General features: G+C 34.5%; 2 protein-coding genes across 2 annotated transcripts; one reads left to right on the forward strand and one right to left on the reverse strand.

The window, feature by feature from the left end:
* Positions 1 to 2,239: 2,239 nt before the first annotated feature.
* On the forward strand, positions 2,240 to 5,808 carry LOC115229369 (probable asparagine--tRNA ligase, mitochondrial). The gene is given in 8 exon segments (XM_036499184.1): positions 2,240 to 2,315; positions 4,161 to 4,423; positions 4,590 to 4,706; positions 4,709 to 4,899; positions 4,937 to 5,194; positions 5,315 to 5,348; positions 5,379 to 5,511; positions 5,552 to 5,808. Coding segments are annotated over 8 exon segments (1,329 nt in total).
* An 8,580-nt stretch (positions 5,809 to 14,388) lies between these two features.
* On the reverse strand, positions 14,389 to 14,763 carry LOC115229370 (double-strand break repair protein MRE11-like). The gene has a single exon (XM_029799734.1). The coding sequence runs from the start codon at positions 14,761 to 14,763 to the stop codon at positions 14,389 to 14,391; it is 375 nt and encodes a 124-aa protein (XP_029655594.1).
* Positions 14,764 to 16,089: the final 1,326 nt, after the last annotated feature.

Consider the following 16,089-nt stretch of genomic DNA (forward strand, 5'->3'; position numbering starts at 1 on the left):
TGCAAAGCTTCCAGATTTCTAAAATTTGTTGCATATTGTCTTCTGCTTTCTATAGTTGAAACTGAGTTTCTTCTTGGTTCGAACAATTATTATATGATTCGAAAAATTATTATATTGATCCGAAAACCCTATAATTAAGCTGCCTAATGGACTTTTGTTTTTGCATTTTAGAGATTAAAATATTAATGTTCGGTTTTGTCTCAGATAGGCATACGCAAATCATCTACTTTAAGACGGTTTCGATACTTTGACTTTTATTATGCAAGATGTGACATTGGCATTTTTCACATTTTATAACTTCTCTGATGCTATTGAACTGAGTAGTGGATATACAGTTCTTAGTTTTTAAACGATGTCAATGCACTTTGGGAACTTTTTAATTCAAAAAGGGATTCTTGAGTTTTGAGATTGTCATCCACATTTATGGGAGAAAGGAAGAGATTTACAATCCAATCAGGAACAGAATTTTGTACAGGAAAATAATTTTCAAATTTTTCAACAAGATTTGCATGATGTTCATCAATAATTTCCAATAAAGAATTATCGGATCTGTATTTTTATAAAAAGTTTCAGCACGAGGATACATTGATATATTTAATTTCAAACCTTCCTTCCTTCCGGTCTTAGCGTGGTCTTAGTGTGGCGTTATGGGGTCCACCATGTCAGTTGGAAAATTCCATTCGGATATGGCAACGCTCAGGAGGCACTTAATGCCTACCGAAAAAGGACTTCTAGATCTCTGGCCCTGGGACATCGTCGTCTCAGTCCGTTCATTGTGGGCAGGATCGAACCTTTCAGAAAAGATCTCCCTTGCATGAATCGGGGGATCACGGGGATTATAATTAACTGGCTTACCCTGGTCCTTTGGTCAATAAAAAAGTGTTAAAAAGTGTTAAAAAAAGTTTATTTCTCCACAATATAATTTATTTTTGAATGCAATGATTTTTCATTTAATTCAATTGAAGACATATATTTGCTCATAAATTTATAAATATAGTTAACTTTGCAAAGATAAATTAAAATCATTCAAAATAGAAAAAAATGTCGGTTAGATAGAATAATTTTTTTGGAATTTCATTAATTTGAATAAATAAAAATGATGATTATCTTTCAAAAACATTGGAATAGCATCAGACAACTCAACAACTCTTGTCAAAGTCTTTCCCGGGAAAGTCATCTGACTTCTGAATGATATAACAAAATTGAATGTTCTGAACCAAGTTCTTGTGACAGCTTTTGAAAAATTTCATGACTAACTGCTCTTGAACAAATAGTATTAATTATTTTTATCATTTGATCAAGGACAATCTTCTTTTTTACATGTGCAACAAATCCTGATCGATATCCAGGTATTGAAGGAGCTCCGTCAGTACAAATTGATCCGAATTTATTCTATTCAATAGAATTAAGTTCTACAACAAAAATATCCTAACCTCGTCTTCTTCCATTAAGTTCGATACAAAAAAGAAAATCCTAAACGATCTAGTTTGCCTATATAAAAACTACAAAAGAAACCAACTGACAAATCCAAGTTATATCGATCGATTTATCGAACTGGATGCTTTTCAGGAAAGAACTGCAGTTAATACGATGAACAATCTGAGACAAGATGTCACCAGAAATATCTTGAATTCTTCGAGAAATTGTATCATTTGACAAAGAGACCTCCTTGAATCTAAATATAGAATCGGAGCCAAGTAAAATTTTGGTCATTGAAATAATAGAAGGTTTTATTACAAGTTTCTAGGAATGCAAATATAGATTTGTGAAAAAGATCGAGAATTTTACAATAATCTAGATTCACTTGATTGTTAAAAATTTTACTTCTTTTCTGAATGAAAAGTTTCATTTAGATCTTCAAAAGGTACCAATGGCCTGACTGAAAAAATAATTAATCTTAATATTTTTTTGTAAAAATACATTATTCTTCGAGATACTTCACAGGATCGGCTCAAGCAGAGGGAAGTTGAAAAGTATCACAAGTATGATCTACTGGCAAGTGAGCTTTCGCTTCTGTATAGTTGTAAGTTAAAATAATTCCTGTGGTTATGAGATGGGATGAAGTTGTCTCGAAATGCTTCAAAAATTATATGAAGAAACTATCTATTGGAGCAGGAACGAGGACATACATCCAATCCGTTGTACTGAAAAGAACGCTCGAGAGTATGATGATCGAACACAAGCACGGAATGAAGGTATCTGGTGAAGAATACGCTTTTGTTCCAACCGGCTTGTGGAGATGGCATGCAAAAATGAAGACAACCTAATGAATGCTAAAGAAGATGCAATGGTTAAATCAGATGTGGTAATGGGGAGTAAGAGACAGCTGGAAATAGGCTCTTCTTCCAAGAGAAGGAGAGTGGATATCAGCAAGCTGGAGTGAGATCTGTTTAGTTTCTGATTTACTATTAATTTATTATTGTTCATTGTTGCGTTTAGAAGAATAGGTTCTTCAAGTTAATCTATTATTAAAATAGTATCATTTGTTCAAGGTTAAGATTTGTCGGACTGACCTTCAGGTCAATGACAGCCTGAATCGATCTACACATATATTTTGACTTCCTAATTCTTATCTGGTTTAAAAAATTAAGATTTTCCAAAGTAAAATATAATCGGTTGCCCACGTCACATATTACGACAATCATTTTTATTTACAAAAATTTACAGAAATAAATATAATCCCCCGGGAAAAGTCAATGGGAACTATTCCGAGACCAACTGTCTTCTCGGTCAAGAATACGACGACTTTATTAGAGACCATCTTGCTCAAAAAATAAACCCACAAATCAAACTACTGTCCTTTTATGAAAGTCAGTTAGTGTCCTAAATGTGCTTTTGATTCCTCAAAAAGTACATAGAAAGGAATTTTTGACATAATAATACTTTATCACTACATCTAATATCAATGGTGTCACTAAAAACCGCATTTTTGATTTAAATTATAGTTCTGAATAAACTGAGTGCATTTAATGGAGAATCAAATCCAGTCATGATTTTTACCAAAAAAAGCCGAACAGCGTCCAGTTTATTGGCTAAACAAATCCTCAATTTACTTGAAATCCGATAGATCCAAGAATATTGACAGGTCACTTGTGTTAGTCATCAATCAATCAAAAACAAAAAAGGCGGAGTTTCTTTCAATAAGAAATGTGACGCGAGCATGTTCGTTCGAACTGAGCAAAATCAATCATATAAACACAATTGTTTCAATTTAACTTTGATTAATGACCTCGAAGAATTAAATTATCATAATTACTTTTTATCTCAAGTTACAAATCCATTCACATTTTTGAAAATATCTTATCCAGCAAAATCAAAGATAAAAAACAATTCAGAAATGATCAAATTACTGTTTCGATGAAACAAACAAATTAAATTAGCGAAACATCCAGCAGAGAAGCTATTGATTTTGACAATATCGACAAAACAGACTGCTACTAAGGACTAATTAAACTTGAAACGAACCAAATAAAACTGCCACAAGAGTAAAGAAAAGAATAATATTAAGAAACATTTGTCATATTAATTGACAGCACAACATGAGTTATTTGTTCTCCTCTTTTTTTGTTTTTTTGGAAGAGGATTTACTGCATTTTCATCAGGGGGGTTTTGAGAGGCGTCATTCTCTTCTGCGGGCTTTTCTATCACCTGGATTTGGTTCGAAGATGAACCCTCGGATTGGTCATTAGGCAATTTTGACTCAGTTACCGGTTCTTCTACAAAATCTACACGAGAAATGCTGTTCCTCTGCATTTCTGGAGCCACCTCGGCCAAAACAAATTTTCCGTCTTTAAAATTATAATTTTGGAGGACGCCCTCTGACTCAATGTCCAGTTCTTTGCCAGCTCGGAAGGGATTTTCGTTTGAATTCATTAACAAAAAATGACTACCACTAGAAATTAAAAGAATGACAAATTAGAGGGTTTAAACAATATTACATTCCAATTGGCTAACCACCAAAATTATATTTATAAATTCAATATTAATAATTAATAAAAAATATATAAACACGGAACATTATTACTTAATTACAAAACAACCTACAACAGACAGTTTATTGAATAAGACACGCGGTGATAAATATGAATTTTAAAAATAATATTAAATTGAATAAAATTTATTATAACATGTTTAATGGTTGTGTTTATGAATAATTTTAGTCCGAAATTGGCCAATTCGTAATTTATTCACATCAATAAGTGAAATACTCTCCAAATCAGTTCAACAAGACTGTTCGAATGAATTGATCACAGTCCAGGTAGATCAAAGTAAAACATCAAAGGGATGGGTCAAGTATGTCCGCAAATTCAGATCCCACACTTTCCTGCATATAAACGACGGCCATAGCCACAACAAACTTCAAATCGTAGTCCAAGACCCCCACCTCAAAGAGTTGGTCCTCAGTTCTCTATTTAAAGGGAAGGTCTGTACGGATCTGCGGTGAGAGTGACCGGCCGTCTTATTCGGAGTGTCGGTTCTAAACAGTTTCTTGAACTTTTGGCTCAAGATTTTGAGTGTCTTGGCAGAAATGACTCGAAGGTTTAATTTATAGTTCAAAACAACAGAACTACCCACTTTACGCCTCCCAGGCTTTATCAGTCGACTATTTAAGAAACTTCCCTCATCTCCGGCCCAAAACTGATTTGTTTTCGTCGATTTTACGTTGCCGCAGTGAATTGACGTGGCTCACCCACAATTACTTCAAAGTATTAGTCGGCCCATTATGTAGAAACACAACTTTGTGCTCATAAATTGTCCCGTCCTCACCAGAAACGACTGCGAGGGGGGCAGCAACGTGTTCTCGGTCGAGGGATGTCCCGTCTCCCAGGGCGAGACCTCAAATAAAAGATTTTTTGAATTTTTGGTCTATTTGACTGTTTCTAGTCAACTCCACCTCGAGTCACTGATGACGTAACAATACAATTTGAGGGTTAAGGTCAGTTTCCAAGGTTTATTGCCTTGGTCCTGTGTTCCGGGCAGATTATTCGGACAGTAGTCGACATCACTTGGCAGAATTCTACATGCTTGAGGCCGAAATGGCATTTCTGGACTCCTTGGAACAACTAATGAGCGTTGTGACTCTCATTGTTAACATAGTTTGTCGAAAATATGATTTCTGTCATATCTTCTCAGCTGATTGCGTCTGTGGAGAACGACATGGCCACCATCAGCGCACACCACGACTCAGTCAAAGGTACCACTGTCTCACAAAAAAGGCAAAATTGGCCGATATGTCCAAGTCCCGTATCCGAGGTTGGTAGACTCGGTTTTTTAAATTGAGGGTCTCCTATGACCAAGTTCTGGCAATTCTCAGTACATCAAATAATAGATTTAAAAGACAAGTTCGGGTTAGTTTGGTGATTGAATTTTTGTCGTAGAAGGGGGTCGACATTTCGAAGGAGCACGAAATGTTTTTGTGTGACTATTTTGGAGGATCACCCGTGTTTATAACTGATTTTCCAGCCGAAATGAAATCATTTTATGTCAAAAAGTCCCCAACCGGCCTAGTTTGTCTTCTAAACGTTTTTGTAGGCTTTGGCGTTTGATTTAGTGGGGCCTGATGTCGGGGAGATTGCTGGAGGTTCTCTTCGGGAGATGGACGAGGATGAATTGTTGGGAAGGATGGACGGGTTTGAGGAACAGACGAGGCAGAATTTGAATTGGTACCTGGAAATGAGGCGACATGGCTGTCCTCCTCACGGGGGCTTTGGACTGGGAGTGGAAAGACTTCTGCAGTCTTTTCTGGGAATAAAAAACATCAGAGACGTCACCCTATTCCCCCGTTATTCTAATTCGTGTGTTTTTTGATATCATCCAATAATATTTTTGGTGTAATAAACCTGGGGTCGGCAAATAGTTTTGGAGAAAAACCAATTTTTGACATTTTTGGAAATTTCGACAAATTGAAGAGCCGTTTTTTACCACTTTTCCAAATCAAATATTTAAGAATCCAAATTTAAAAAATAAATATGTTAGAAAAGTGACCCCAGTTTGAGTCCCGTAGTCAATTTACATTATTACTAGGGCAATTTTTTTTTAACCTAAAAACTTCGATTTTTTAACCTAAAAATTTTAACTTTTTAACCTAAAAATAACCAAATTTTAACCTATAAAACAAAAATTTTAACCTAACAAATTTTAACTTAAGAATCATTTATTATACAAACATATAACATAATTCTCTATATTTTCAATATTAAAATTTCTGTTATCCCTCATAAAGTTTTTAATTTGAGAGAAGCATCGTTCTATGGAAGAGGATGAAGGCTGACACTTTAAAAGCATACAATATTCTTCAGGAGAAATTGATGAATTTGTCATTCTTATAATTTGACATAAATCATTTTTTTGTAATCGTTCATTCAAATATTTTTCAATTATATCTGATTCGTCGTCAAATTTTAAATTCTTTAGCTCATTGTAAGCTAACTCTATTGAGGAGTGAGAACTTTCAAATTTGCACAATAATTCTGCTATTATTAAACTAGTTTTACCTGGAATTGTCGAATAATTTCTAACAATAGAACTTAAGCTTTTTACTAGAGATTCATCTCTTAGGCTATTTTTTGCAGCCTGAACAATGATTCCATCATCAGGAATTGTTTTGAAAATGTTTATCACATGTATTAAATTTTTTGCATAATAAAATGCAGCAGTTAGCCAAGTACCCCATCTAGTTAAAACTACATGAGGTGGAATTCCAATTTCATTAAATAGTCGTTTTCTCTTGTTATTTTTTGTTATTGCCGCTTGAATTGATGCAATAAGAGAATCAATTTCAGGATAAATAGTCCTGATTTTCATTGAACAATTATGCATCAGATGAGCAACACAAGTTACGTGAAATAACCTTGAATATAAAAGCTTAAGAACTTTTCCAGCTATAATTATATGTTAAATTAAAACCTGCTAGCATATATTTAGCGGAATCTGTTATTAGGAGAAGGAAATTTTGTCTTTCAATTAAAACGCATTTAATCGTATCGTCAACAATTTGAATAATTGTTTCTTTGGTAGAAGTTTTATCAATTTTTACGAAAGAAATCAAATAAGTTTTATCGGGATTTTTAAGTATCCCCATTAAAACTGCAACAAATTTTTGACTACGAATAGTGACCTCGTCACTTATGGCGAATACAAGTTGATTTCTAAAAAATTATATATTCATAAACCTAAACTTTTCTTGAAATAATACAATATATTCAGTTTTCAATTGTTTAACGCACATTCTTGCTTTGTATTGGGAAGGAAGAGGCAAAGAAGTATTCTTGAATAAATTCTTTAGAGGAGGCATAGTCAATTTATGCAAGGGTATATCGCATTGAATAAATGCTTTAGTGACTTGCATTGACCAGTCATCATTGGGTAACTCGTCCAAACAAGGCTGATAGAAATTATTCTCTAAAAATTATATTAATTTGTAAAAACTTAATAAATTTGAGTGCTTCTTCGATTCTCGGTGAGAATTCACAAAATGCTTTTTCTCACACCTGACTGTGCATAAGCAAAGTTGACATTGCAACTCGCCATTCTCTCGTAATAAAAACTCCAGCGGATATTCAATAACAATTTTTTTTGCCTTAAAATACATTGTTTTTGCAGTTCTTGGCATACTAAACACCCACGCGCTATTTTAAATAAAGTTAAAATTTTTAACTTTATAAAAAAATTTTTTTAACTTTTTTAACTTTATTTTTTTCTTTAATAAGTAACTATTTCATTTAAAAAATACTTTATTTTTACTTTTAAGCCAAAATACACATTTTCATATATTTTAACTTTTTTAACTTAAATTGCCCTAATTATTACATATTATGTGACATGGTTTGCGTGATACCTATGGGCCGCGCGATACCTGACGTGACCTTGCAGCTTAACTTAATGTCAATATTGTAATTAATATTAAACTTCAAAGAATAATAACTTGTTAATTATTTTTTAAGTCTGGACATTGGCACAACCGAATTTCGCTCATCGAATTTTTTATCTATTAAATTTGAATGTTTATACTACCTCAACGCGATTGTTTGATAAAATACTGATAATTTCTGCAGATGGATAATATGGAGATTCAAACTTATTCAGTCGCAATCTTTTCGGACTTGTAAACGAATAATTACAATCATCTACATATAGAAATTCAAATTACATGAATTTTCAATTGGACTCGGACAATTGTTTGCATCATCGACTTGATCAGGACTCAACAAATCATTACTTGAATTATCTAAGGAATAATTTTATAATTACAACATAAAATATTGTATTTATTCCACTTATTCCCCGGTATCTTTCAAAAGGGCTCTCATTAGAAGATGAGTGGACAGAAATGTTATAACTGTACACTGCATTTTCTAATTTTTCCAGCCACTTTTTATTATCATTGTCGATCATTTTTGCCATTTTTCTTGTAATTGACTGGTTGAAGCGTTCGACAATCCTTGTGAGCGGGGATTGTTTGGCCTTCCGTGAATTCGTTTGATATTGAATTCCTCACATAGATTGGTCATTTCACGATTCTTGAATTCAGTCCCATTATCGGACTGAAGAAATTGACACGGACCATTTAAGAAAAATAAGGTTTTCACAAACTTCATTTGAGGACTTAGTGTAGAGCGACCTCGCAAATGCAAATCTATGAAAATTGTTGAAAAAACTAACCTGCTATATACGTCAATGACCGTTAAAATCCATTTAAAATTTTTATTTATAGTAGAAAAACTTTTCAGATCTATAAGATATATCTGAAATCTTTCATTTGGGCAAGATGCAAAGACATGGTTATTTATATCTCCAATCTAGGATTTAAAAAGTTAAAACTTTTAAGGGTCACGCAAATTTACAAATTTCACAGTTTCGAATGACTTTTCGAATAATCTCATTTTTAACTGTGAAATATCGTTGTCGACATTCATATTCAATTTTGTTAACTCCTCCATGCAAGAAGTCATGCAAACTTTTAGCAACGATCTCCATTTCGGGTTCATTGTCCAGACAAATCACTAGCTTGTGATCTGAATTCGCACATTTAAGATACAATCTATACATTTACAATTTGTATGATACCTTTCATTAATTACAGTAAAATTTTCAATTTTCTTAACTAGTCTATATTTTTTTTGCTTTGTAAGATGTTCAGGAAATTTATCCTGTAAAACATCTTTTAAAATTTGATATTCCAAACTATTCTTTACATAACCTTTGTACGAGGACATTGCTGCAAAACATACTTGCACGCTAGAAATAACTTAAGAAATTTAGGTTTTCCACCAAAAAAATTAATTTCTGATAATTAAATTCTTACAAATATAATTTTTTGTCAAAATGAGAGAGTCTTTAGCTAATTTAGTAAATTATTAAATGATAAGAATGAGTCGCGGTCTAATTAAAAGATTTATAATTTAATCCCATCAATGTCATAATTGCACATTTCAAGGTCACGTCAGGTATCGCGCGGCCCATAGGTATCGCGCAAACCATGTCACATATTAGTATGTTAGTAGTTAAGTTACTCATTTGAGATTTCCAATTTTATAATTTTTTAAAATTGTGAGAGCATCAACCCAGGGATGGTTCTTAAACAGTTACTTTACTCTCACAGAACCTCATCAAACAGTTTGGAAGCATCCCCACCAGCCGCACTCATAATTTCATCAACTCCTCCCGGATGAAACGCTAAATAATCAGTTATGTCGAAGACATGTCCTTCAGGGACTTTTGTTGGAAAATAAACCTCTTAAGGAAATCCATACGTCTTGGTGAGTACAATGAGTCGACAACTCTTCCAATGTGACCACCCTCAATTTCCTATTCTTAGCCTCCTTTTGTTTTTTAGATGAAAACGAAGCCCAGTCCATAATTCCTTCGACACTATTTTCTTCGTAATGTTTGTTATTTTAGTTCAATTTTGACATAATTGCTACAAATTAACGTAATAATTATATAACGTAATATTAACGTAATAATCTCGATGCGCGGAATAATCAGACAACCCGTCGTTCGGGTTAAGACAACGATATGACAAAATTCCTAATTTCCAAAATAATTTAATCATTCAAAAAAGTATTTGATGATTGTTAACAATGACTATGATAACAATATAACTCAATTAACTAGCTATTCTTCTTTTATTAGAATTCTCACAAAATACCACTCGATTTCCACTTCCTTTTTGACATCAGTACTCGCCATTTTGTGATCCAAGTTGATATAAGATTTCCGACTGATAATGCTATCCCGAATAACAAGCCCGACATATTTTTTCATGACAAATCGAGCAACACAATTACACTTATCGAGGTGAGGATCACTTCACAAATTGTCTCAAGCAGGTAGAAGTTGGGAAGTTCCACGATTTGCTGGCGAATGATATAAGAGCGATCCAGCGGACAAAAGTAAAAATCGTCCCTGTCGTCATGACTTGGGACGCAATAGTGCCAAAATTCTTCAACAACAACCTAGAACAATGAAGGACATGGTGAAGAAATATATCCAGACACTGGTGTTGCAGAAGATCTTAAAGAGCATGCAAGCCAAGACAAGGCACGGGTTATCGATGCCTGTTGAGGAGGTAACCCCTGAACTGCGCGTTAACATGGATCTGCCCATCCTTGCACTGAACGTGGGTCCTACGAGGGTGAGGTTGATGCCACAAAAAACTACAAATAGCGAAAACGGAAGCTAAATAACTATTAATTATTTTGTTTTATTAACATTCTGTTACATCGTATTGCTTAATGGTCAACGGATTTTTTAGCTTTGTTACAGTGATTACATATTGATTCTTTTGGATCAAAAAATAAATTTCTATCTTGAAGAAAAAATATTTTTGTGCACCTGAGCTGGAAAAAATCTGGAAAAGTCGGCCACGAATGCCGCATTGCTATCAACGGAAGAAAAAGTTGACGAAATCGATGGATATAAGTATTTGTGAGCACTTAAAGTTTAATTCAAAAAGTCCAAAAACCAGACATGCTGAAAATAATTATTGGAGAAGTAGACACGCGAATTTAAAAAATAGCAAATACAAAACTAAATGGAGTGAACTTGTTCAAAGCAATTTATGAACACGCTCTCTCACTGTACAACTATTTCATTGGATTAGTCGATATTGAGCAATTCGAATATGAAATGATGGACGATAAAATCCAGTCAAAATTTATAGAATACAAGATACACTTTCGATTTCATACCTCTTTTGAAAGTGGATTGAGTTAAATTCTTCTTCCAAGTGAACTTATGCTTCTTTGATTTTTTATGGACTTAAACATTGATGTGGTGTCTACAAAAGAAGCTTCTCAATTCTTTAGGCTAAAATGATGGAAAAATTCATCTGGTCACTATCGGAGAGTACCTGAAGCACAAATATTTACTTGAAGAATCAGTTCTACTTAACAAAAACTAGTGGTAGATGTTCAGAAAAAGTATTTACTGGGCCAGATTTTTTTAAATGTCTATTACATCTAATAAAAAAATGGTACAGAAGATTTTGTTAATTTTATAAACTCTAATCACTGGCTAGCCAGAGGCAGCAGCCTTAAACAGTCCGGAGGCTTATTCTGTCTGATGCAAGATAGATATTTGCAAGATAGATATTTGTAAGTTGATGATGGTTTGATTTTTATCACAAAGTATTAAAATTCTGCATGCATATAATAATCTTCGTAATAATATTGACTCCACCACAGACTTGTAGACAAAAATGAAAGTTTTCGCATCCATGTTGAAATGAATTAGACTTGTCGGTATTTTGGTCGCCCTCTGCTTTCTAATTTACATCCTTTAAGTAGTTTTCCATTATTTTGAAATACAACTCCAAAGTAATACAACTCCCAGATTTTGTTTGAAATCAGATAGTCAACTTTTATCGTGTCTATTATTTCTCTTTCTAGCTATATGAGTAACTGTGCATTTGTCTGATGCTAGAGAAAGACCTTTACTGAGGACACATTTTATTCATCAAGTAGTTTGATCAATCTGCGCTATGTATTGCATGATCTCATAATCTATTCTTTGTTAAAATATCATTTTCGTAAATAACTAAACAACAGTCATATTTCGCTGGTTTCAGAATATTAGCCATGTAAATGTTGAATAGCATAGAACTGAACAGAGATTCCCGTGGAATCCTTCTTTGATGCCAGAGGCTTCGATACATTGTTTCCAACACAGATGTAAAGTTTTTTTTATATTTAAAGAAATTTCTGATTCAATTAAAACATTTCAGGTCTTTTGACTCTCGCTAAAAGTTATAGATGCCATTCATTGTCAAACGCCTTCGTGATATTCAGACAAATAGGAGTTAATGTATTATTTGAGCCATTCATGGGAACTCACAGTGGAGTTCAAAAAACAATGTTGTATTCTCTGTGTGACTAGACAATTTACTGTAAACATTTTGTTCATTATTCGGGACAATGTGCAGATAGAGCTAATCGGTGATTGGTCTTTACTTTTTCAAGTATTGAGATCATGGATATAACAGTTTTTCTCCGACCTAACGACAAGCTTGAATTGAAAATATCAAATTTGATAAAAAATGATTTTTACAATCAATTCTTGTATGTTGTGAGTGGAATCATGTCATACCCAGTTGCACTATTTTTGCACGTTTGATCTCACTAACAATTTTTGTTGTAAACGTTGCATTATAGATTAGCAAAACCCAATTAGTCGACTGCAATTATCAACATCGGTAGATTTATCCAACTGGAGTGAAATCTCGATGAAAAATTTTTTTTCAAAAACAAGTTGGAGGGGAAAAAGTTTAGTAAATCTTGCAATGGTCTGGCTTCTGATGGCTAAATGTATTAATACTATTTTTATCTTATAAAATATAGATAAGCAAGGAGTACCAGATACAAAAATAAAGAAGCATCATTTTTGGCGCATCCCACTGCTACACTTATATCAACACAAACAAAATATGGAATAGCTAATACGCAATCATTTGGATAAAAAGTTATTTGAATACAAAACAAAAAAAACAATTTGGAAATAGAAAAATCAAATCTGAACTTTTCTTTTTCGAGAAGTTGGTTTTGCGGATTTCTTAGTAACCCTACCACCGTTTTCCTTGACGTTGGTGGTCCCCTCAAATAAAAGGTCAATCTTACCAACGGATCCCCCAACTGCTCTGCCTTAAGCATAGCCCTACAACGGACAATATGCATATCCACGTTGGTTTCGTCGAATGCCTCTTCTAATTTCACTTTTTGCACATTTTCCTTAAAATCAGTCAATTCAATACATTTATGAACTTTATTTGTTTGCCGACCAAATTGACGAGGGCATCCTTGTCATCCTTCACTACAAACGACTCGACAGCGTCAGTCAATCCCTTCTCAGTCAACAAATTCAGTCTTTGCCCCGACGAGTCAGGGTTCACAGCCTACGTGTCCAATAGTCACAATACTGTGGCCGAGAACCTCTGTCTCACCATGTCGACAATGTTGGCTGATTTATTAACAGTTTCCTGTTTTTTTAAGTTTGAACTGTCATTTTTAGAGTTCTTTTTGTTTGAGCGGAAGAAAGTCACAATGTCACGGGGATTTGCGACCCGGTCAAAAAACTGTTGTGCCAGCTTAAAAGTGGAGAATGACTCGAATCCCCCAGTGAGATCGACTCTAACTCTAACCAATGGAAGGACATCCGAGTGCCCCCAGAATAACAACCAGAGTGGACCCTCGTGAGGATACTATCAATCTCTGCCTTCACATGACTCTCAATCTTGGAAGAGTCGCAAAAACTATCAAAAATGGAATCAATACAAATCGATTCAAAAATGAATGGGCGGACTGTCTTTAATTCAATTTTATTCATTTTGAATTGCCGCCCTGTGACCTACAACGAAGAGAAGACATGTTTACTTGGAGGAGGCCGACATGTTTAGGCTTGGACTCCCCTTCACTGAGGGCAGTGGCCACGGAAGAGCCTGGTTGGGAGACGTGGAATTGAGTGATGGGGTTGAGGACTGGGTCAATCAGACTCTCGTGTTCGTGTCCCCATATGACCAGGTCAATGAAGTGAGCCAAGTACTCCTCGGGGATGTAGTTCTTTGGTCCGTGGGGCACACGGTTTTGGTGGATGACGAATATGTTGAACCACTCCTCCCAGTGTTCAGCAGGACGTAATAACTTTACTTTCCGATGCTCAAAAATGCTATTTATAGTCCAAATAGAACAGACCGTCTCAGCCGCTCGTCCCTGACCGACCCCAGTCCATATATGCTCAGTCTTGTCCCCCCCTTCGAGAGGAGGAGAGGATTCACCACCACTTCTCCCAACTCCTCGGAAAAACCGAAATAGTTGAGCAACCCCACGGAATGGAGAATGTCCAGACAAGACAGATTCTTCTGGCCTGTCGGGTCATCGTGATTGCCTAATTCAGTCAGTGAGTGAGCACACCGTGGATGGAGAATATAGGGAAGGCGATGTTGAGGTGGGGATCTCCGTGGTTGGCCCATTTGAAGTCCGAACGGCCAAAGTTGGTGGCCTGGTCACTCAGGATTTGGAATCGGCAGTCTCCACAGCCAAAGCAGTATTTTCGAATGAGATTGGCTGTTCTGTGGAGAGTGTTGCAGGAGGGTCTGTTGTCGTGAAATAAATCTCCGCCCAGTAAGATCAAGTCCACTGAGTTGGAGACAGCTTGTTGTAGGATTTCTTCAAATGTTATAAAACTGTCGTCTCCTCGGATGGGGTCCTTCTCTGCATACCCCAGGTGGATATCTGTGGCCACTAGTATGTTGAATGTGTCTTCCGTCATTTTCTATAATATATAACAACTGCCCACCAAAAATATATTTTACCGCGCTAAACAAATTAATTTAATGTTTCTTAAAACTAATTTATAATTAATTAATATAAAGAACTAACTAACTTTTTACTCCATCTTATATAAGTTGTCTAAAATTACAATTAATTATTTCATACATTGTCGATTTGTTGATCGGAAATATTATTTATTTAATTAATAATAAATTTCAATATTATTGATTAATTAAATTTCAGCAATAAATACGCAAGCGGTAAAAAATAAATCAAAACGCAGAAGCATTATCAATAATGTGCTTCCTTTCAACACGTACCTTCATTCCCTCTAATTTCTCCAGAAATTGACAAACTGAGACTGATGTGGAAATTCTTGGCCACCAACTCCAACCACGACCTGACGGACCGCCAACTAAATTTGGTGTTGACTGCCTTCCTCAGACTTGCCTCGCCAAGTCCTGAATTCAAACTGATTTTATCCAAAATCCTGTGTTTGGAAGGATGGGTGGTTTCCCTGCTTTTTGAGTTGGGGAGGTCTGACTGAGTGTTATAATATCCCAATAAATTGTTACCTGAGTAGTGTAAGGCAGCAAACACAAATTGATTGATCATTGGAAACCAATATTTGGTTTAATATTAATTGACCAATCTATTGAGACATTCGATATAGTTCCATCCAAAGTACATTCGAAAAGTCGATTTTACTCAAATGTGATAAAATCAGCTTTTTGTTTTCCTGTCGAAATATCGGATTTTAGTTTATTTTAATAAATATTAATGGGCCATGACTGATATGTCTGTACATTTAGTGTATTTATTACGTCATTTTACCATTCAACAATGTCATCTCACTTGTCTTGACGTACAAAACTTACGTCTCTCATAAAGTTCATTTTTATAGTTAAATGCACATACGTCGACAATCCAAAATGTATAAAAATAAACCGGACTTTTGAGAAGTAGGTGTATTCGAACAAATATGATCATTCGAAATAGAAGTAGCAAAGTTGAAGATTGACTCGATGGACACATCAGAAATGTAGATTAACGTAACTTACACATCATGATTGGAGAAAAGGCAGATATAAATTACTGTGGTACATTCAGGAATGTCATTATAGATATTCTCAGCTTTATGGATCTTAACCTAGCACAATCAACTTTTGTATTGCTCTAATCATTTTTGTGATTGATTAGATTTTTATTTGTATAAAATTGATTTTTATGATATTTTTGAAATTATCGTAATTCTCAACTTATAAAAGTGTTTTAAAATTAACTCAGAGGATAATAATTCGAACTAGAAAATGGCGGATAATAA

This window comes from Octopus sinensis, unplaced genomic scaffold, assembly GCF_006345805.1.
Source record: "Octopus sinensis unplaced genomic scaffold, ASM634580v1 Contig12511, whole genome shotgun sequence".
In the NCBI taxonomy this organism is placed as follows: domain Eukaryota; kingdom Metazoa; phylum Mollusca; class Cephalopoda; order Octopoda; family Octopodidae; genus Octopus; species Octopus sinensis.